This window comes from Mirounga leonina, unplaced genomic scaffold, assembly GCF_011800145.1.
Source record: "Mirounga leonina isolate KUSES-001 unplaced genomic scaffold, KU_Mleo_1.0 Mir_153, whole genome shotgun sequence".
Classification (NCBI taxonomy): Eukaryota; Metazoa; Chordata; class Mammalia; order Carnivora; family Phocidae; genus Mirounga; species Mirounga leonina.
The window spans coordinates 21,292,503-21,314,174 of NW_023270387.1; the positions used below are offsets into that span (position 1 = coordinate 21,292,503).

The following is a 21,672-nucleotide window of genomic DNA, read 5'->3' on the forward strand; positions in this document are numbered from 1 at the left end:
GTACTGTTCTCTCAGTACAAGGAAGAAAATTCCATTAGTGATGTCTAGTGGTGTCTTCGTTCTACAAACATGACTTATTTACATAGATTTTGATATATCGTAATGTGTTCCCCCCACATAAGTATTTAAAGAAGTACTTGACCACATCTGAAATATCAAGGTAATATCACAGTATTCCTTGAGGACCAGTGAAACACAAATACAAAATGGTTCACAATCTCATTCCTTCTAGAAAACCTTACAGGCAGCAAAGCATGGCTTTAGTGTTGAAATTCTAGCCATTTACCACCTGCATTACGTGGAACAAATCACTGTCTTTATGTGTGAAACTGGAGATGTAATAATATCTCTGTGAATTGTGAGAATTTAATAGGAAAAAATTTGTAAAACTTTTATACAGTATAAGCTGTATTATGTTCCAGTTAGATTTATATGTTAAAAAGCTATAGTTTATCTAAACCTTTCTCTGGAAGCAAGGTTAGGAAGAATTCATTTATTGACAAAACTTTAATGTCATTTCATACCAGCAATTTTATTTACATAGCAAGAACATACAGGTGTCCATTGTAAATGTCAGAGATCACCTCAACATATCAGAGCTTCACTCAGTTTGAGAGCCAATAAAGGAAGGTTTTCTAACTTTCCAAAAAAATAAAAAATAAAGAAGTACTTGATAATTCGTTTTTGAGTATTTCCTGATCTGTGCAAGAACAAGATCACCTTTTTATTTCACAAATATAAACAAAGAGTGACTAATAAAGGACCTCGTGTTTAAATATCACAAATTTAAGATTAGTAAGTGGCATGAAGTTAGATTCTGGCTTCTCAAATAATGATTTGCAAGTTGCGGATTAATAATAATTCAGTTCCCTGAGGAGCAGGAAGTACTTGGATGATTTATGGTTTTAGATTCAAAGAAGCAATTAGCAGGAGCTCCTTGGAGGTGTCTTGGAGAGTGACGTTACTGGCAGCTGGGAAATCTGGGGACTAGTCCCAGCTTAGCTGCTTGTGAACCTGAGCAAGTAACTTGGGCTCAGTTTTTTGTCTTTTAAAAGAAGATCCTTACAGCTCCAACCTTCTATTCTTTGAAGATTTTCCATTGACACTTACATACTTTCTTAACAAGTGAAATTTATTTTAGACTTATCTTGCATACATTTAGCATAAGCACAGAGAATCGGGATTCTGCCCTTGTCTCCAGAATTTAATCTTATGCCACTGAGCTAACATTTATATTTGGAGGTCACTTCATTGAATGCTGCTGGAATATACCTTAAGATTTCCCAAGTGGGGCATGAGAGGGAGTGCAGATAGAGAAAAAAATATTAGAAAGCAGTGGTTTTCTAAAACATTGTAGTATAACCCATAATATGGGTGTTCTTTTTTCCATGTCAGCATTTTAAAGAGATTCCATTATACTAATGCCTCTCATTATACCTTTATTTGGCTTTTGAGTGATGCTCAAGACAGGTCTGGCCTAGACCAGTACTTCCCATACTTTTTCATGTCATGGTACATGTGGAAATAATTGTTGTTTCGTGGAGGAAAACTAGAGGCTGCCGACAGAAGACTGCTGGCCTGGGAGCTGAGGCTGAGTCCATTCCCCACCTGACCACATCATAGACCGAAGAGATCCCTAGGCTGTGGCCTGTTTGACCATTTAGGAAAGTCAGAATTAAACAGTCAAGGTCTTTGACCAAACTCTATTGGGAGGAATTGTGTTGTTAGTTGTATTTGTTAAATCTGCCTCTATTTTATTTCTCTCTCATGTGCCTTTATGCTCTTGGCTAGTTTATATTTGAAGATCATACTTACCCTTACAAAGTGACCTTTCTAAAAGTTTGTGAAAACTAGTTCACTGGTGAAGAGATGGGAAATGCTTTTGTCACAGTGTTTTGATCTCCTTAGATTATGAGCAGTCTTGCTCTGCCTACTTAGAGAAGATAGAGAATCTCTTTAAATAGTTTATGTTTTCCATTATAAAAGTAATACAGAAAATGTGTAAAGTAGAGTGGGGGAAAAATCATTCATAGCTGTTTCCCAAATATTGTTAATATCATGTTTTTTCTAGTTTTTTTTATCATGCATTTTTTTCTTAATTGTAAATTTCAAACATTTATAGAAGTAGAGAAAGTAATGAACCCCATGTTTCCATCAGCCAGTTTCTACAACCAACCAACACAGGGCCACCCTTGTTCTACACCCCACCCTGACCTCCAGGTGATGTTGAACCATCTGTAAACACTTCAGTATGTGTCTGTAAAAGATAAGGACTAGTTTTTAACAAAACCACAATACCATTATCACACCTTCCTTAGTATCACTAAGCAAGCAGTCAGTGGACAAATTTTCCGATTGGTCTCTCTTTTTTTAAATAGTTAATTTGTTTGCATCGGGATTCGAGAAAAGTCCACACATCATGCATGCCCTTTTAATTAGAAAAATAAAACTGTGGCATTCAGAAGGACGTGCAGCCTGTACCTTAAGGATGCTCAGAGCGCCCTGGCTTAGAGCTTGCACTTTGGAGTCAGAAAGATGGTTTCAGAATCCTGGCTCCGCAACCCACTAGCTGTGTAACCTTGTGCAAGTTACTTAACCTCTCTCACTTTAGATTCTTTGTCCTGTGAAATGTGGATAGTATCTGCCTTAGGACTACTGTAAGGATTGAGTTCATGCAGGTTAAAGTGCTCGTGTAGAACTTAACATGTAGTTAAGGCTCAAAAAATATTAGGTATGTCCTGCCTACCAGCATATGGTGTACTGGTATAGCAGAGGTTCATAGATTTGTTAAATATATCTTAAATAGAGTAAGAATCAAGAGATACGGAATTTAGTCTAATTCTGCCATTTAGGTGATTCACTTCAGTGTTTTGGACCTTAAATTTTCTCACCCCAGAAAGCAAGTACGGTGAACAATTAGATGATTTCTGAAATTCCAGTGCTTGCTAGAAGTAAGGCAGCGTGGTATTTTTAGAGCATGAGCTTTGAAAACACTGAGGTTTGCACCAGGCTTTGTCATTTACAAGCATTTATTCTTAGCCTCGGTTTTTCCATAGGTGTCACAGAATTAATAATACCAAATAATATTGTTGCCATGAGCAACAAATCAATATATGGGATGCCTAGCATGTAGAAGGTACTCAAGTTATTAGCATTTCATGATTATAAGTTAAAATAAGATCATTAGAGCATTTTCAAGACTGTGAAGAACTATGTATTTTGTGGCGTTTATGTAAGTGAAGATGAGCGGGGCGCCTGGGTGGCTCAGTCGTTAAGCGTCTGCCCTCGGCTCAGGTCATGGTCCTGGGATCCAGCCCTGTGTCGGGCTCCCTGCTCAGCGGGAAGCCTGCCTCTCCCTCCCCCAATCCCCCTGCTTGTGTTCCCTCTCTTGCTGTGTCTCTCTCTGTCAAATAAATAAAATCTTTAAAAAAATAAATGAAGATGAGCAAAGTATCTTAAGGGAAAAGGAATATACATTGGAAAAGTGAACATGGAAAACTACGTTTCTAGAACATGAACAATGGAAAACTGTTCAACCATGTGGTTGGATAAAAGCCAGAGGATATCAGGATCTCTAGAGAAATTCAAGAAGGTATTTGCAACAGATAGTTGCTTAAGTTGAATAAACCTATTTTCTGCATTTGAACAACAGTAAGTTAAAAATTAGATTGTTGTTTGTGTGTGTTTCAGGTGTTAATGATTGGAATATGCAGTAAGTGTTTTACTCTAATGATGTTTTTGGGTTAATGAAAATAACCTCCACTAGCTGTTAATAGGAGAGCTGCACTGTTAACTGAGTTAGAAAACCAAATCCACACTTGAGTTTACTGATCCCCATGTGCTAGGTAGCATTTCCTCAATTTGCTTGATGGTAAGAACTGCCATCGTACTTTTAAATCTACAGATCCCTCCTCTAGAAATTTTGATTCAGGAAAATGTTGAGTTAAAAGCTCAGAAATCAGGGCCTCTGGGTGGCTCAGATCGTTAAGCGTCTGCCTTCGGCTCAGGTCATGGTCCCAGGGTCCTGGGATCGAGCCCCGCATCGGGCTCCCTGCTCAGTGGGAAGCCTGCTTCTCCCTCTCCCTCTGCTTGCTGCTTCCCCTGCTTGTACACACTCTCTCTCTGTCAAAAATAAATAAAATCTTTAAAAAAAAACACAAAAAACTCAGAAATCTATTGCTCTCCCTCCTTCCTGCTCAGCAGGGCCTCGGGCAAAAAGTTTTTTTGTTTATGGATAGACTAGAAGAAAAGTTACTAAAGAATATAGAGAGAAAAATGGCAAATTTTAAATGTTGCTATTTTTTCCCTTTTTATTTTGTTTTTTATTAAAGTAATTCACATGTATGGTTTAAAGAGTCAGTGCTAAAAGAATGGGGGGAAAAGCTAGTCCCTTCGTTCTTCCCACCTCATAATCTCATTCTTTAGAGGAAGCCACTCAGTTATTTTGCTCTTTCCTCAGGCATTATCTTCATATTTCTAAATCATTTGATATGTTATTTCTTGCTTTTTTTTTTCTCCTCCCAGTGTTTGGCCTGTTGAGCTAGATGATCTGTCTCAGCTCTGCTCTTGTGTTTAGGTTGACCTTTGACTGTTTTTTTCACATATGTACCATACTGTTAATTTTTTCCCAGATGCTCCTACATAATTGTCACATTCTTATCAGTAACATTTTCTATGAGCTCAGATGTGTCACTTGATGTTTCCAATGGAGAACTATCCAGGTATCATTCGGGAACTGCTCTTGCCCTTCCCTCTCCTCTTGGGCTGTCACCCATGTCCCATTTCTTGCCTTACTTTTTTATATCCTAAGAAGTATTTGAATGTCCACAAACTCGTCTGATAGTTTGGAAATGTTATAGAATTCTAGGTTGGAAATAGTTTTCCCTCAGAATTTTGAAGGCATGTTTGTACTGTCTGGTATCTGTAATTGCTCTAGAGAGGTAACAATCAAATCCTTTTTTATGAGACCTTGTTTTGTTGGTTTGTTTTTCTTTTCTCTCTTACTGGAAGCTTTGAGAATATCCTATCCCTGGTGTTCCGGACTTTCTTATACCATGGTATGGGTCTTTCCTCATCCATTGTTCTGGGTTCTCAGTGGACCCTTTCATTCTGGAAAGTAATGTCTTTCCGTTCTGGGACACTTTCTTCCTCTGTTTCTCTGATTTCCGCCGCTTCCCCTCTTTTCTTTCTCTTTGATCCTTTTTCATAATATCCATTCTTGTTATATGGATATGATAGCTTCAAAGAGGATCCTTTTAAGTTTTTCAGTTTTTGCTCTCTGTGTTGGAGCAGCTTTATGGAATCTGTTGCCAGAATGAATATCAACACCCAAATAATGGCAAGCCCCCGCATTTAATGAGAACTTAGTGCTTCACCCCGCAGTTTTATAGATCCCGGGAAGCCATGTCCGCCAGGACTGGGAGGGTCTAGCCGTCTGCTCACTCCCTCCTGGGTCTCCTGCACCCGGATTTCCTCCCTGCCCTCAGGCACTAGAAATATAAGCTATTTGAGTACTGTTAAAAGTTGATTTTACTAAGGTGAAGGACGAAAAGTTAAAAGAAAAAAATGAAAAGAGGGGCTTATGTGTAAAACAAAATTTAGTGTAAAAGCAGGGACAAACTCTAACAAATACAGTTTTCTGAATTGAAGAGCGTGAAACCAGCATGCTTGCACTTCTTCCAAGAGTTTCTCTTGAAAACTGCCTTTCTCCACAGAAACCAAAGTATCACCAGTCGTTATCACCAGGTGGGATTACAGGGTGGTTTTCGTTTGCTTTTTGTACTTCACTGTACTTGACATATTTCCAGCAGGGCCTACTGGGGACCTTGTCCTTTGCTAGTCAAGGAGGAGAGGTGCTTTCTTTTCCCTTACAAAGTGTCCTTGTCCCCTGGGCTCGAGCTGCTCAGCCCTCTGTTGCTGCTCCCTCCTGTCCCTCCCTCCATCTTGCACTGACCTCCTTCCCTCTTTAACAAAGTATGTTTTTAGGTCTTCCTAACCTGTTTTCTCTCACCTATTTATTTCCTCAGTTATTTTTAAGATTTTTAAGATTTTTAAGATTTTTGCTACCTGCTCGGCAAAGCAGTGCTTTTAAAGCTGTTTCTTCCAACTTAGCCTGATCTTTCTAGTTGTTGTGGTGGCCTCTGTGGCAGATCATACCTCCTTTTTTTTTTTTTTTTTTTTTAGCTTTCAGATTCTTGGTTCAGGTCTAAATAATGCTTTCATCTCAGTTCATTTCCAGGTCGAAGAGAATATTTTTCAGTTAATTTTTATTAGAAAAAAGCAAATATCCTGGAAAGAATATCAAGTTAGACTAAGGTTACGAACTTTTTTTTTTTTTAATTTTTTTTTTTTTTTTAAGGTTACGAACTTAAACCACTTTCCTGAGTTGCCTTTCATCCATCATTCTCTTGCTCTTAAGGATTATTGAAATTGACTTACAAGTACATTCCTAAAGTATATGACCGTTCTTTCAAAATCAATAAATACTCCTGTTGGTGCTTGAAACAGGAAGAGGGAAATAATCACCTGTAACCCTATGACCCAGAGATTATTCCTGCCAGTCAGAGACCTAACACACATGATAAGGAACAGATTGTTGAACTGTTTTTTGACCTTTAAATTTGAAGTACGTCTGAAAGTACCTTTGAGTTGTGAAGGGCTGTGTAATCCAGGTATCTCTTGGGTCTGAAACACAGGAAAGGTCTGAGCTGAAGATTGAGATAAGGGAAGTGTTAGCATTTGGTTGGTATTTTAAGCCATTGGAGTAGCTGGAGGGGAGGGGAGGGAATATGTGACGTGACTGGACAAGAGAGCCTAAAGCAGTTTGCTGAGGACCCTCAATATTTAGGGACTGAACAGAGGAAGAAGAGCTTCCCCTAGAGGGACAGGAGGAAAATCAAGAAAATACAATATCCAGAAGAGAACAGAGTTCAGTGTCAGATGCTTCCAAGACCCAAAGGAAGATAAATACTAATTATTTCACTGAATTTTGCCATGGTGGTATCTTTCTCCCATAAAGCTTTTCTTGATCTTCCTTGAGCACAGTTGTTAATATTTCCTGCACCTCACACGAGTACATTAAGCTTAGCACAAATGTGTTCTATATATTTGCTTGCAGTTCCATTTCTCCTAAAAGGCAGAAACTTTTTAAGGGCATGGCCCTTCAGGGTATGATCTTAGTCATCTTTGGTGAGAAGTATTGCATTGTGTCTTCATAATGTGGACTCCGGAGTCAGCCTCCCAGTGTGTTATTAGCTAGTGCGTTAATAGCTGTGCGACCTATAGCAAATTATTTAACATCTGTGTGCCTTGATTCCATTATCTATGATATCGGTGGTATGTGATGATAACAGTGTCTACTTCATAGAAGAGTGAACATTTGTAAAGTGTAGACAGCAGTGCTTGACTCATTGTAAATACAATACAGTGTTTGGTGCAGGTGAGGTGGGTGTGGTAATAGTAATATTGTTAGCATAGGGCCTGGCATTTAATGGATTTTTGAATGTGAAAATTCAACAATTTGGGACTAATACAATCTGTATCATTCTAAACTCTGTAAGCATATACAGAATGTAGTCATGATCAGGCCATAGGAAGACTATAGAATAGAAGTGGACAGAATTTTTTTAAAAAGATTTTATTTATTTATTTGAGATAGCACAAGCAGGGGGAGCGGGAGAGGGAGAAGCAGCCTCCCTGCTGAGCAGGGTGCCCGATGTGATGCGGGGCTTGATCCCGGGACCCCTGGATTATGACCCAAGGGGAAGGCAGACACTTAACTGACTGAGCCACCCAGGCAGAATTAAGTGCACAAGCTTTGTTTTATAAAGCAAATCTGTAGGCTTTTCATAAAAGTACTAGGCAATCTTAGTTTCTTTTCATGTAGTAGGGAAGGAGAAAACCAAAAGATGAAGATTTCCAAAGCAGTGAGAATTTTTATGTGTAGCACTGAACATTAGCCTTAAACAGGTGGGTGGTGATCAGTCACAGAACGTATTTGTTTGGCATGAAAGATGCAACACTACAACTTGACCCGTTCACCCTGTTTTTACAGCTTATAAAATTAAAAGAATCAGTTGATCTCTTAGACCTCAAATTAACTCCTAGTAGGTACGTACGACATTCAGTCAGCAAATATTTGAGCATTTACTGGTTGTATAGACATTTACTGTATAACAGAGATCCTGCTAGCAGCTGGGAATAGGATGATAAATGAGACAAGACTGTACTTGTCCTAAAAGAGCTTTTATTCTTATGGGAGAGGCCAATCTTTGCAAGTGTTAAGAGATGCAGATAAGGAGCTGAAGTGTAAATGGTGTTGAGGGGGGGTGGATAAGCAGACTCCTTGAGGTGACATGTAAGCTGAGGCTTCAAGGATGGGGGGGGAGGCAGAAATATTTGGAAGAATATACCACCCTAAGCCATGTTCTATGTGTGAGCCAGGAAAGTATGTGTGTCCTGTGTGGCTCTAGAGCCTGGTGAATGAGGGAGAGGGGTGGATGGGATGTTACAAAGAGGACTGCTGGTGTCAGATCAAGCTGGGTCTTGTAGCCATGATGTGAGGAGTCATTTTATAAACCGCAGTGAGAAACCATTGAATAGTTTTAAACTGTGACTTAATCCAGTTTGTATTTTGAAATCCCTTTTGCCGCTACATAAGCTTTTCTTCTTCTCTGGTCATGTGTAAAGAAAGCACTTCGGATAGATTTAGTATATAAAACACAGAAACTGATTTCTTAGCCCAAAATACTGAGGTCCTGGAGTCATTTGCCAGAAAGAGTTCTTGCCTTAAGAATCTACCCTTAAGATTATCAGTTTACATCTTAGATGTCAGAAACTTGAGTTACAAAAATAAAATGATTTATATATAAAAATGTTCTTGAAAGCTTAAGTCTGAAATCCTTCTTTTGCCTGCTAGGATCAGATTACCGTCACTGGCTGTTATGATCATATCTGGAAAATTGATAGTCTGAATGTTGATTTACTTTGCACACTATGTTCACAGGAATGTGGCTTTTCCCATATGTTCCACTTAAAGAAATGGTCTTTCATGGTGTTTGCTACATTCAGAGCATTAATGGGGTATTTCTTTTAGTAGGAAATGTGTTTTCTGTAATATAGGAAATTCTTTCTTGTAATTCAAATCATGAGCAACATTTTGCATTTGTGTTAGTTCATTCAGTAAATATCTGAATGCCTACCATCTGCCAGGTACTGTTCTAGGATCTTGGGATATATTGTGAACTAAACAAAGACTCCTACCTTTGAAAAGCTTACTTCCCAGTGGGTGGAGGCAGATGACAAATAATAAACATAATTAGTATATTTATTATGCTTGTCATAAATATAATTAATATGTTAGAGAGTGGTATGGGCTTTGAAATAAAAAGTAATCGCTTAGGGGAGCCTGGGTGGCTCAGTCGGTTGAGCATCTGACTCTTGGTTGGGGCTCAGGTCATGATGTCAGGGTTGTGGGATTGAGCCCTGCTTTGGGCTCCATGCTCAGTGCCGAGTCTGCTTGGGATTCTCTCCCTCTCCCTCTGACCTTCCCCCTGCTCATGCACACGCTCTCTCTAAATAAATAAAATTGGGGCACCTGGGTGGCTCAGTCGTTAAGCATCTGCCTTCGGCTCAGGTCATGATCCCAGGGTCCTGGGATCGAGCCTCACATCCGGCTCCCTGCTTAGTGGGGAGCCTGCTTCTCCCTCTCTCCGCCTGCTTGTGTTTCCTCTCCCACTGTGTCTCTGTCAAATAAATAAATAAAATCTTTAAAAAGTAGAGCAGTTAATGCATTAAGTGGAGAGAGTGCAGTTTTAAGTAGGATAGTCGGGGTAGCATCATTGAGAAGGTAAGATTTGAGCAAAAACTTAACACTTAGGAAGAGCATACCAGGCAGAAGGAACAACCAAGAGTGTACGGGCCTGTTTGAGTACCAGGAAAGAGGCTAGTGTGTCCAGAGGGAGGAGGGACAGAGTTACTTGGCTTTCTAGGAACGAGTTTCTCCTCAATTTCGAAGAAGTTCATAAGCCAAAATACATGAATAATAGGGCTAAGAATTCCCATCCTGTGAATGTTCTGTAGATGTTACTGATGAACACCTAGACTCATGTCTTAAATTAGGTAATTCCAAAGTAACACAAAATTTAAGTTCATTTCGTAGGGCAGCTAAACATACAAAAATCTCTTTCTATGGGTAAGAAATGATGTTGGATCACATGATCTTAAGACCTAGCATTTAGTAAAAACTGAAATTTTTCCATTCCAGTTTATAGGTCTCCAGGTTGAAAGCCAGAAGCCTCTGTTTTATAAAGCAAAGGATGGCAGGGGTGCCAAATGTGCTTTGTCTCCAGGAGGAGCAGTGAGAGTGTTGAGGATTGGGCTTAGTCGGGGGAAACTAGGCTCTACGAGCAGGTTTGATTTACTTCCCTTATGTCTTTCAAACTCAGTAGCTCTAAATCCTTTTAACATTTTTTAATTAGGTGGTCAAATTTTCTGTTTTTTGACTCTGTGAAGTTTTCCTTGTGTTTCATAAGTTTCCAGTCTAAATCATCACACTACATTCACAAGATCCTAATCAGTGACAATCTAGTACAGTATTGCCTAAGTCCCATGCATATCAGGTGTCTTACATTGGTATATGTATTCAGTGCCCTTTGTTTCAGATGCACAGTGTGCTTTAGAAAGAACCAATTTATCCAGTGCGATCGCTGGAGTTGTTCCAGCCATACTTGCCATAATCTTTCCCCATGTTTCTGAATTTTATTTTTCATAGAGTATCTTTTTTTTTTTTTTTTAAGATTTTATTTATTTATTTGACAGAGACATAGCGAGAGAGGGAACACAAGCAGGGGGAGTAGGAGAGGGAGAAGCAGGCTTCCTGCCGAGCAGGGAGCCCGATGCGGGGCTCGATCCCAGGACCCTGAGATCATGACCTGAGCCAAAGGCAGTCGCTTAACGAACTGAGCCACCCAGGCGCCCCCATAGAGTATCTTTTTTAATTTCTTAATCTTCTTTCTCATCGATTCCTTTCCCAATTTGTCATGGTTGATTTTTATATTTGAGTCCTATCTGTGAATTGCTGTTCATTGTTTCTAGCCTAGTTTCCCATGAGGTTGAAGTTCAAGTAAGACCACTAAAGAAAATGCTCAGAAGCGTGGGTCTTTGACTTTCTGAAGCAAAACATTCTACAGTTGACCTTTAAATAACACAGGTTTGAACTGCATGGGTCCACTTATACGTAGATTTTTTTTTTCATCATGGTAAGTATTCTCTGTAATCCTCATTCCCTGTTTTACTCCGCCCTCCCACCCTCCTTCCCTCTGGGTACCATCGGTTGTTTCTCTATAGTTTAGACTCTGTTGGAGTGCCTAGTTGGCTCATTAAGTGTCTGACTCGATCTCAGTTCAGGTCTTGATCTCAGGGTCGTGAGTTCAAGCCCCGCGTTGGACTCTGTGCTGGGCATGGAGCCTACTAAAAAAAAAAAATCTGCTGCTTGGCCTCTCTCTCTTTTTTTTCTCCCTTTGCTTCTTTGTTTTGTTTTTTAAATTCCCCATGAGTGAGATCTTAAGGTATTTGCTTTCCTTTACTGACTTACCTTGCTTAGCATTATACTCTCTAGCTCTATCCATGTTGTTACAAATGGCAAGATTTCATTCTTTTTTATGGCTGAATAATATTCCATTGTATGTATATACCATTTATTCTTCATCAGTTCAATTATTGATGGACACTTGGGCTGCTTTCATAGTTTGGCTGGTGTAAATAATGCTGCATAAACATAGGGGTGCATGTATCCCTTTGAATTAGTGTTTTTGTATTCTTCGGATAAATACCCAGTCCTGCGATTACTGGGTTGTAGGGTAGTTCTATTTTTAATTTTTTGAGGAACTTCCATACTGTTTTCCACAATGGCTGCAGCAGTTCGCATTCCCACCAAGAGTGTAAGAGGGTTCCTTTTTCTCCACATCCTCACCAACACTTGTTGTTACTTGTGTTTTGAGTTTAGCCATTTCTGACAGGTGTGAGGCGATTATTTGATTTTAGTTTTGATTTACATCTTCCTGATGATGAGTGATGCTGAGTATCTTCAATGTATCTGTTAGCCATCTGTATCTTCTCTGGAAAAATGTCTGTTCATGTCTTCTGCCCATTTTTAGTTGGATTGTTTTTTGGGTGTTGAATTGTAGCAGTTTTTTGTTTTTTGTTTTTAAAGATTTTATTTATTTATTCATGAGAGACAGAGAGAGAGAGACAGAGGCAGAGGCAGAGGCAGAGATGCGGGACTCGATCCCAGGACCCTGGGATCATGACCTGAGCCGAAGGCAGACGCTTAACCAACTGAGCCACCCAGGCGTCCCGAATTGTAGCAGTTCTTTATATATTTTGGATTCTAAGCCTTTTTCGGACATGTCATTTGCAAATATCTTCTCCCATTGAGTAGGTTGCCTTTTAGGTTTGTTGATTATTTCCTTTGTTGTGCAGAAACTTTTTATTCTCATATAGTCCCGATATTTATTTTTGCTTTTGTTTCCCTTGCCTCAAGAGACATATCTAGAAAAATATTACAGCTAGTGTCTGAGAGATTACTGCCTGTGTTCTCTTCTAGGATTTTTATAGTTTCAGGTCTCACATTTATGTCTTTAATCCATTTTGAGTTTATTTTTGTGTATGCTGAAAGTGGTCCAGTTTCACTCTTTTGCATGTGGATGTCCAGTTTTTCCAACACTGCTTATTGAAAAGACTTTTTCCCATTGTATATTCATTCCTCCTTTGTCAAAGATTAATTGACCATATAATTATGGGTTTCTTTCTGGGTTTTCTGTTCTATTCCATTGATCTATGTGTCTTTATTTGTGCCAGTACCATACTGTTTTGATTACTACTGCTTTGTAATATAACTTGAAATCTGGAATTGTGGTATCTCCAGTTTTGTTTTTCTTTCTCGAGATTGCTTTGGCTATTCAAGTCTTTTGTGATTCCATACAAATTTTAGGATTGTTTGTTCTAGTTCTGTGAAAATTGCTGTTGGTATTTTGATAGGGATTGCATTACATCTTTAGATTGCTTTGGGTAGTATAGACATATTAACAATATTTATTCTTCCAGCTTGAGCATGGAATATCCATTTTTTTGCATCATCTTGAATTCCTTTCATCTTTGTTTAATAGTTTTCAGAGTATAGGTCTTTCACCTCTTTGGTTAAGTTTATTCCTAGATATTTTAGTTTTTGGTGCAACTGTAAATGGGATTATTTTCTTATATGCAGATTTGTTTTTGATAAATACAGTATACTACTGTAAATGTATTTTCTCTTCCTTGTGATTTTCTTAACATTTTATTTTCTAGAGAAAATAACTTACTTTAAGAATATAGTACATACTACATATAACATAGGAAATATGTGTTAAGCAACTGTTTATGTTACTAGTAAGGCTTATGGTCAACAGTAGTTTGGGAGAGTCAAAAGTTATATGTGAATCTTCGACTTCATGGAGGGGGTTGGTGCCCCTAACTCCCACATTGTTCAAGGGTCAGCTGTACTTTCTTCTCACTGAAAAAAAGGGAAATGGTATGTGTTCATAGAACTGCAAATTAGAAGTGCTTAAAAAAAAAAAATTGCAGGGCTTTTTCTCTTCTTTCTCCAGATAGGACTGCATATGAATCACCCCAAAATTTAGTAGTCTACCCTCTTTTTTTTTTAAACCCTCTTTTAAAGGAAATACTGCCACCTCTTTAAGCCTCCAGTTCCATTGACATTCTTTTTTTTTTTTTTTAAGATTTATTTATTAGAGTGTGTGCGCACTGTTGGGAGGTGCAGAGGGAAAGGGAGAGAGAGAATCCCAAGCAGACTCTCTGTGGAGTGCAGAGCCCGATGTGGGGATCGTGGGGCTTGATCCCACGACCCCGAGATCACTACCTGAGCCGAAATCAAGAGTCATACACTTAGCCAACTGAGCCACCCAGGTGCCCCTCCATTGCCATTCTAAGTGGAAAGTTTAAGAACCTAACATTTAGTAGACACTATAGCTGTTATATGACAAGATTAAAAGAAATAGAATACACTCAAAGCAAGTTTATTCTTAGTCACTCTTTATTGGGTATTCTGATAACTGAGTTTTAAACATAATTAAGAACCTGAGATGGGTGTCTATTCAATTATTTTTTTATCTGTTATATCTGTTTAAATATGCACTTGAACATGAATTTGAAAGTAATGAACAAATTGGACTTGAGTGATTTCTTTTTGTTTATCTTAATGAAGAACATTTTATTTTCCTTTTAGTTAACTCTGAGAATAATTGTAAAGCAAATCTACTTTGTATCTTATATTCTATCCTTGGTTTTGCTGTTTAATGGGGTTGGATTCCATGGCTACGGTATAGGGACCTCTGAGGTGTTTCACATCAGGTTGACCACGAATTCACTTAATCACTGTTAACATTCAGGTAAACTTAGGGTTTTTAATCATAACATTTGCCAAGCTTTAAATTGTCAAAATATAACTTTTTTAAATTGTCAAATTCAGTACTCTGTGAGTCAGAAATCCTCAAGCAAGTGAAAAGGGGTGGAAATTAGGTGGGATATTCTTTTTTTTTTTTTTAATTTTTTTTTTTTTTTAAAGATTTTATTTATTTATTTGACAGAGACAGAGACAGCGAGAGTAGGAACACAAGCAGGGGAAGTGGGAGAGGGAGAAGCAGGCTTCCCGCTGAGCCGGGAGCCCGATGTGGGACTCGATCCCAGGACCCTGGGATCATGACCTGAGCCGAAGGCAGTCGCTTAACCAACTGAGCCACCCAGGCGCCCAGGGATATTCTTAATAAATATTTTTATTTTTGTTAGAGTAGTCTTCCCTTCTTTAAGGCTGGTCAAACTTTAACTCATAGAGAGATCCTCTGTAATGATGAGATCTTCTGGGATCGCCCAAACTTGGATGAATCTGCATTTGTATGCAGCAGTATTGTGTGTGCTCTTTTGGCTTGAAAAGTCCGCCCTTGACAGTATTGCCATACATAACCCGCACTGTCTTCAGAGGAGGGATTTAGTTTTCAAGGACTCCCTAGAACATAAAATCTTGCCCTTGAAGATTTATTTAATCTCACTTTCAGTGAATACCCTGTGCCATTTGCGATGAAATTGTCTGATTTTTACTCGATACATGGAAAATATTTTATTAAATGTCTCCTTCCTTAGCAACATGTGTCATTGTTTTCAGGGTATACCTTTTCAGAAGCTTCACAGGAGGGAAAGCAGTGACAAGGAAGTTAGCATTCTTTGCACAGTAAAATCAGCAACTTCAGTCACCAACTTCTAATTCAAATGAAACATTTTTTTTAAAGATTTTATTTATTTATTTGACAGAGAGAGACACAGCGAGAGAGGGAACACAAACAGGGGGAGTGGGAGAGGGAGCAGGGAGCCCGAAGCAGGGCTCGATCCCAGGACCCTGGGATCATGACCTGAGCCGAAGGCAGACACTTAACGACTGAGCCACCCAGGCGCCCTCAGATGAAATCTTAATTTGGATGTCTTACTGTTCCTTCTTGAAACAATTTTGTTCCCGATACGTAATATGTTACTTTGGTTTTATAATTGAAAATAACTGATATAAACAACATCTGAGCTCTTTAGCCTGGAATACTAATGTGGTTGATCTTAGGACTTGAATTAAAAGACTTTCTAGAATTTGGGGCAAACCTCTCATTCTTTAAAGTCGGTAAAGTGTCTGCCTTTGGCTCAGGTCATGATCCTAGGGTCCTGGGATCATGCTTCTTATGAGGTCATTCATATATAGCTCTGGTGAGGTCATTCATATATTGGACATATTGGGTCAGTGTTTGCTGGTAAAATACCAAGAGTAAGTAGTGTCTGTCTGGCATTTTATCAGTGACTACGTTACAGCGGATTTTCAGGAAGTAAGTGTGGTGCAGATCTTATCTGACAGAGCATAGAGGATGTCAGGCACATGCAATTTAGATACAGAAGTAAGAGCAAACTGAGTTAATCAGAGGTAGAGGAAATGCTTCGAGACTGGGGTACACAGAGCAATCCAGCCCTAGCGCTTGTAGATGTAATTCCTCTATATCAGTTTCATTTGTGTGTATGTGTGTGTGTGTTAGAAGGAAGAAAATGGAAAATTTGTTTTATACACTGATAGGAAAGGGTGCAGTCTACATCATGAAACTGAATTCACCAACTACCTGAGTAAAACATTTGATTTGTTAATTGTCAACAAGCTTGTTGAGTACACTTTTGTAGTACTCTATACTGGATATCTTTTCCTTTCTCCCTCCCCCATAGTTGTTAAAAACCAGATGTGTTGGAATTAGGCCAAAAGCCACAACTAGAGGGATTTGGTTTCTTCCAAGTTGGAGGATGACTATCTTTTTCCCTTAAAAAATGAAGTTAACCCTTTTATGTGTTTGTGCTAGAGAAATAAACCAGTCTTCTAGTCACGGTCTTTTTTTTTTTTTTTTAACATGTTAAGTACATTATGATACCATTTTGGATTTTATTTTTTTTAAAGATTTTATTTCTTTATTTGAGAGAGAGCAAGAGCGAGAGAGAGCACAAGCAGGGGGAGGGGCAGAGGGAGAAGCAGGCTTCCCGCTGAGCAGGGAGCCCGACATGGAGCTTGATCCCAGGACCCTGGGATCATGACCTGAGCCGAAGGCAGACGCTTAACAGACTGAGCCCCCTAGGTGCCTCCCCCCCCTTTTTTTAATAGAATGGGGGAAAGCTTGCTGTAAATAAAACTGATCTTTTAAGGCAAGAAAGGTACCACTTCCTCAAGCTAGTCGTTTGTAGATCTTTTATTTCCAGGCAAAAATGTCATCATTAGAACTTCTCTCTCCTTTTGATTTATTCCATCCACCCATATACCAGAATGTATTCTGAGTTCCTTCTGGCCTGCCAGTTGTTTGAGCTGAACACTACACACCAGAAGCACAGGGAGAGACCTCACTCTGATTTTTGAACCGGAAAAGGAACCAGATTTTGCTATCATTGAAGCACCAAGATGCTAGGAAAGCAAGAGCTACTGTGATTCGTTAATGTTTTCAAATCCACAAGTCCTCTAGTTTTTATGAATTTAATTTCAGTCCTATAACCACCCCTTTTCCTCTTGTCCCTTTTCCTTGTTTCTTAATGGATTTTTCCCAAAACGCTTGCCTTGATTTTTCCCTTTGATTTACCAGATGGAAGCATTCTTTTTCATGCCAAGCTGACAGGCTTCAAAGTGTAAGTGTCCTTTCTCATATGCAGACTTGAGCCTTACAAAATTTAATGAGGTTGCTGTTACTTTTCTGAGCATTTACCAAATATCTGACTTTTATTTTGCTGAACTCTCTTGGTCTTGAAGGAGTTTTTTGGTGGCTTTAGCAGTAATTGTAGTAACAAAGACTCTGCCACAGGCAATTGCCTTTGGTCTTCTTGTGGCAGAAAAGCTTTTCCCATCTCTGCTGTACATAGCAAGTCCCACTGAAATGAAAAGCTCAAATAGTGATCACGAAAAGAAGTTAATGTGTGAACTAGTTGATGCATGTTAGCAATATTTGTAAGATTTTCACAGTGTGGAAGCTTTTTATAAGTAACTGCTTGTTGTGTAGGATAAACACTAAAATGGATTTCTTTTTTTCTGAAACAGTACTCTGGAAGAAATAAGATATGGTTTATGCTTTGATGCCACTGGGATGTATGTGTGAGATTGTAGCGTATGAGGCATCCTTTAGCCTGAAGGAAAGATGTTATCCTGTTACAAAACAGGATGTGTGTATGATCAAATATAATGTGGCGATATTGAATTTCTTCTCATTCAGTTCCTAAATAAGAGGACCCAAAACATTGAAGTAACAACTTGTTAGGAGCTGTTGGCCATATTTAATTAAATTATGTAGAATAAATGGACCTTCAGAATAGTTGACTCTGTAAAGAAAAAAAATAAGAAAGCTTAGTATTCAGGTATAGACATCAAGAATTTACCATCTGTTAGAATCCAGCAAAAGTGGCCTAGCATATTTTCCAGGAGAAAATGATAGGACCGGTCTAGGTAGATTAGTGGTGGTTGGGGGTATGTAACAAATAGCACTTGTCACCAGAAAAAGCTGTTTTATTCAGCTTCTGAATTTAAGTCGGTGCCATGATTACATCAGCAGAGCACCTGGTCATGAAGCAGCTGTTAAGCATTATACAGAATTCTTTCTGTTTTTTAATTTTATTTATTCATTTGAGAGAGAGAGAGAGACAGCACAAACAGGGGGAGAGGCAGAGGGAGAGGGAGAAGCAGGCTTCCCGCTGAGCTGGGAGCCCGATGTGGGGCTCAATCCCAGGACTTGAGATCATGACCTGAGCCACAGAATTATTTCGAGTAAATCTTTCTGGAATGTGGGATCTTCCTTTTTTGATAGTTTTGGCCTGCAAATTAAAAACAAATGAACAAAAGGTGAGATGCTAATACTTGGAGAACATTTTTAGGTTGTAATAAATAGAATATTTCAGACCATGGTCTTGGAAGGCAGACTATCTTGGTTTGAATTATGCTGCCCAGCCTTTCTGTCCTTCAGTTTTCTCATCCCTAAAAATAGGGTAATGATGGTATTTCATAAGCTTATAGGGATTACATGAGTTAATATTTGTAAACAGTGTTTGGCATGTGGTAAGCACTATCAGTTTGTTAAAACTCAGGTTTAGTAGCTGAACTGAGCACTGAATTCTGAAGATGTCTGTCTTCAAAACTTAATAAACATTAAATTAATTCCCTTTTTACTTTTCTTTAATCTTTCTTAATACAGAGTATTTTTTGCATGGCTGTAATTTGTTCAGATGATGGCCTTTTAGAACCATGTTTAAAGAAAGAGCATAAGCATACACACTTTTCGTTGTGTATTTTTTAAAACTATCCCAAGCTAACAGGTCGTCCCACATACAGTAGAAGTAACCACTCTTCTACCAATTCTTCTTCAATCTAGAGCATAGACTGGACTTTAGAGTAGAAAATGACTTCCATAAATTAAAACTTGGAAATATTTTAATGGTGATTAACTCTTAGCAAACCGGGATGGTATTGACTATAATAAATGATATATGTGCTTAAATGAAGAGAGGATAGCAGATGGTATGCCTGTGTTAAATGTCCTACATTTGTAGACATTTAGAAAAATTGTTGCATTTCATTTGGATGTTCCTTTTTACCTCATCATAAGAATTTCCTGAAGATTCTGGAGATTCTGGTTCAGTATTTTGGGTTTAGAGCCTGAGAATATATACTGTCTTTAAGCTAATTAATAGACGTTATTTTTAAGAACACGTATGTTTAACAGGCATCTCCAGTGATTATTAAGGCACAACTTACTGAGTTAAGTAATTCATGTGTCTTCTCTGAGCCCCAGCTTTCTCACCAACAGAATCAAAGATTTGACTAGAAAGATGGCCTACTTCCTAACTCACTTTATGATTTTGAGATTCCTATTTTCCTAATGATTATGATATCAAAGAATTCCATTATGTGTGAAGTAATATGGGGTAAGGAACTGAGCCTTCTATTTACCAGAAAAATTAATTCAGCAGACTTGAGAAAATGTTTATATGAAGAAAAAGCTTTCTACTAAAATAGTAAACTTGAAATAATTAGTAGGAATTTGGTTATTTCTAAAGATTTATTTATTTATTTAGAGAGAGGGGGTGCGTGGGGTGAGAGGCAGGGGAAGAGAATCCTCAAGCAGACTCCCTGCTCAGCGTGGAGCCTGACGCAGGACTCAGTCCCATGACCCATGAGATCAAGACCCTGAGTTCACAGCCTGAGCCAAAACTGAGAGTCAGACGCTTAACTGAGCCACCCAGACGCCCCTGGTTATTTCTAAACGTTGACAATGAAAGAATAATAAAACCCTCACAACTCTGGTACTGTGTATTGCCTTTTGTTGGATACGTGTGTATGTGTGTGTACACACTATTTAAAATATTGCTGTTTTAGAATTAATGGTCCTTAGATTTAGCAAGTTTGCTAAAATTTTGAGCAATTAAAACTTCTCATTATAATTTTCATTCTAATCCATGGTAATTCTCTTACTTTTGCTAGTTATCCCATCCCCTGAACATAATTGGTCATTTTTCATGCATCTTTGCTTGATAATACCTTTCCCATTTATCACAGTGTCTAAGAGTCCACTCTGTTCAGCTAGGGAGACGTGCCTCGCTGCCTGTGAGGATGTAGTTGTTCAGCAACAAGGATGTCTAACAATCAGCGAATTAGTATTGATTGTTCTATTCTTGACTCAGTGATTTCTTCAGTTGATAGTAAATGGATAATTGGAGTCTATTAGCACACTTATCCATGGATTGTTTTTATCCCCTAAGACTTCCCAAGCCTGTCTCAGGGGAGAATAACAGGTATTTCTTAGGCTACACAAAGTGATGACCAATAATTGACATGAATTGACATCGATTTTTGTTTTGTTTTGGGAAGAAGGGGGCAGGGGAGAGCCTTCAGGAACAGAAACAAGATGACAGTATGGAGCACCAAAGTCATAATTTCAAGGTTATTTTCTTTTAAGTGAATTTAATTCTTTAAGTTTAGGATGCTCATTAATTAATGAATCTCTGTTGAGCAGGGAATACCTCTAGAACATCTTTAGGGTATACACCTCATTAAAACTGTTTAACGTGTGTGCTATTTTGAATGGTATATATTACAGATCTAATTGTGGTCTGTGGTGTTTAATCTATTTTAGAAACTGGATGGCTTCTACAGGGAGCCAGGCCTCTGATATAGACAAGATTCTTGGATACTTCAGTGATGGCGCACCCCCCACCAAAAAGCCCAGGTAAACAAGGGAAGGGAATCCGAGGAACATTTAGTAAATTACCATTTATGGTAGATGACAAAAAATAACAAACTTGCCCTACAGTCTAGTTGTTTTCACAAATTAATATTGACCTTCATATAAAAATTACTTTTATTTTGGATTTAATTTTTATTTTAAAAAATGTCATGAATGTACATAATTTATAAGTCAGTACTTCAAAGCTTATAATGCCTTTTCCCTCTCCAGAGATAATCACTTTCAACTTTTTTAATCTGTTTCTTCTAATACTTGCATCCATATTTTTAAATAATGTGTATATACTGCTATTTTTTAGTTTTTTGGTTTTATCTATTTTCCAATTAAGGAAGATGAGGATTAGGCTTGCCCTCCTGGAGCCTCTCCCCACATGTTGCCCCCACCATATACACACGTCAAACACTCTTTCCCGACATCCCCCCAGTGTTTATATCACAATTTTTGGTTAAGTCAGTTTTTTAATAGTTAACATATATGACTGGATGAATAGTATTCATAGCTGAGCCTAACAGTGTTTTGATTATACTTTCTTGTCCATTTTTTCCTCCAAGTTATTAAAGATTATCCTTTTTTGTTTGTTTGCTTGCTTTGTTTTCTATGTACTTATCAGCTTATCTTCAAACTCTGTGACGGAAGAATAAATCTCTTAGATATGCTAACACTCATCAGTAATTTACTCAAGTTTACATTCTTTCATAGATTTTTCCTTCTGGACAGTCCTCTGCTCTGGACCACTGTTCTCCAGGCCTGCTATATTGCTGATGTTTGCCATTTTCCTTTCCCATGACCCCCAGAATTCCTTTTATATCTCTCCTGTATTGCCTCTCTTTCCTAG

At 38.4% G+C, this 21,672-nt stretch overlaps 1 protein-coding gene across 4 annotated transcripts in view; it reads left to right on the forward strand.

Annotated features, from left to right (window-relative positions):
• FAM118B (family with sequence similarity 118 member B) overlaps positions 1–21,672 on the forward strand; it is a 47,797-nt gene that overhangs the window by 2,643 nt on the left and 23,482 nt on the right. The window contains exons 1-2 of one of the 4 annotated variants that reach the window (XM_035009270.1): positions 16,707–17,238; positions 20,727–20,819. In XM_035009270.1, coding sequence (XP_034865161.1) covers positions 20,734–20,819 — 86 coding nt within the window. In that variant the 5' untranslated portion in view covers positions 16,707–17,238; positions 20,727–20,733. Of the gene's footprint in view, positions 1–16,706; positions 17,239–20,372; positions 20,534–20,726; positions 20,820–21,672 lie in introns of those variants that run through there. The other 3 variants (XM_035009271.1, XM_035009268.1, XM_035009269.1) reach the window with 3 other exon arrangements.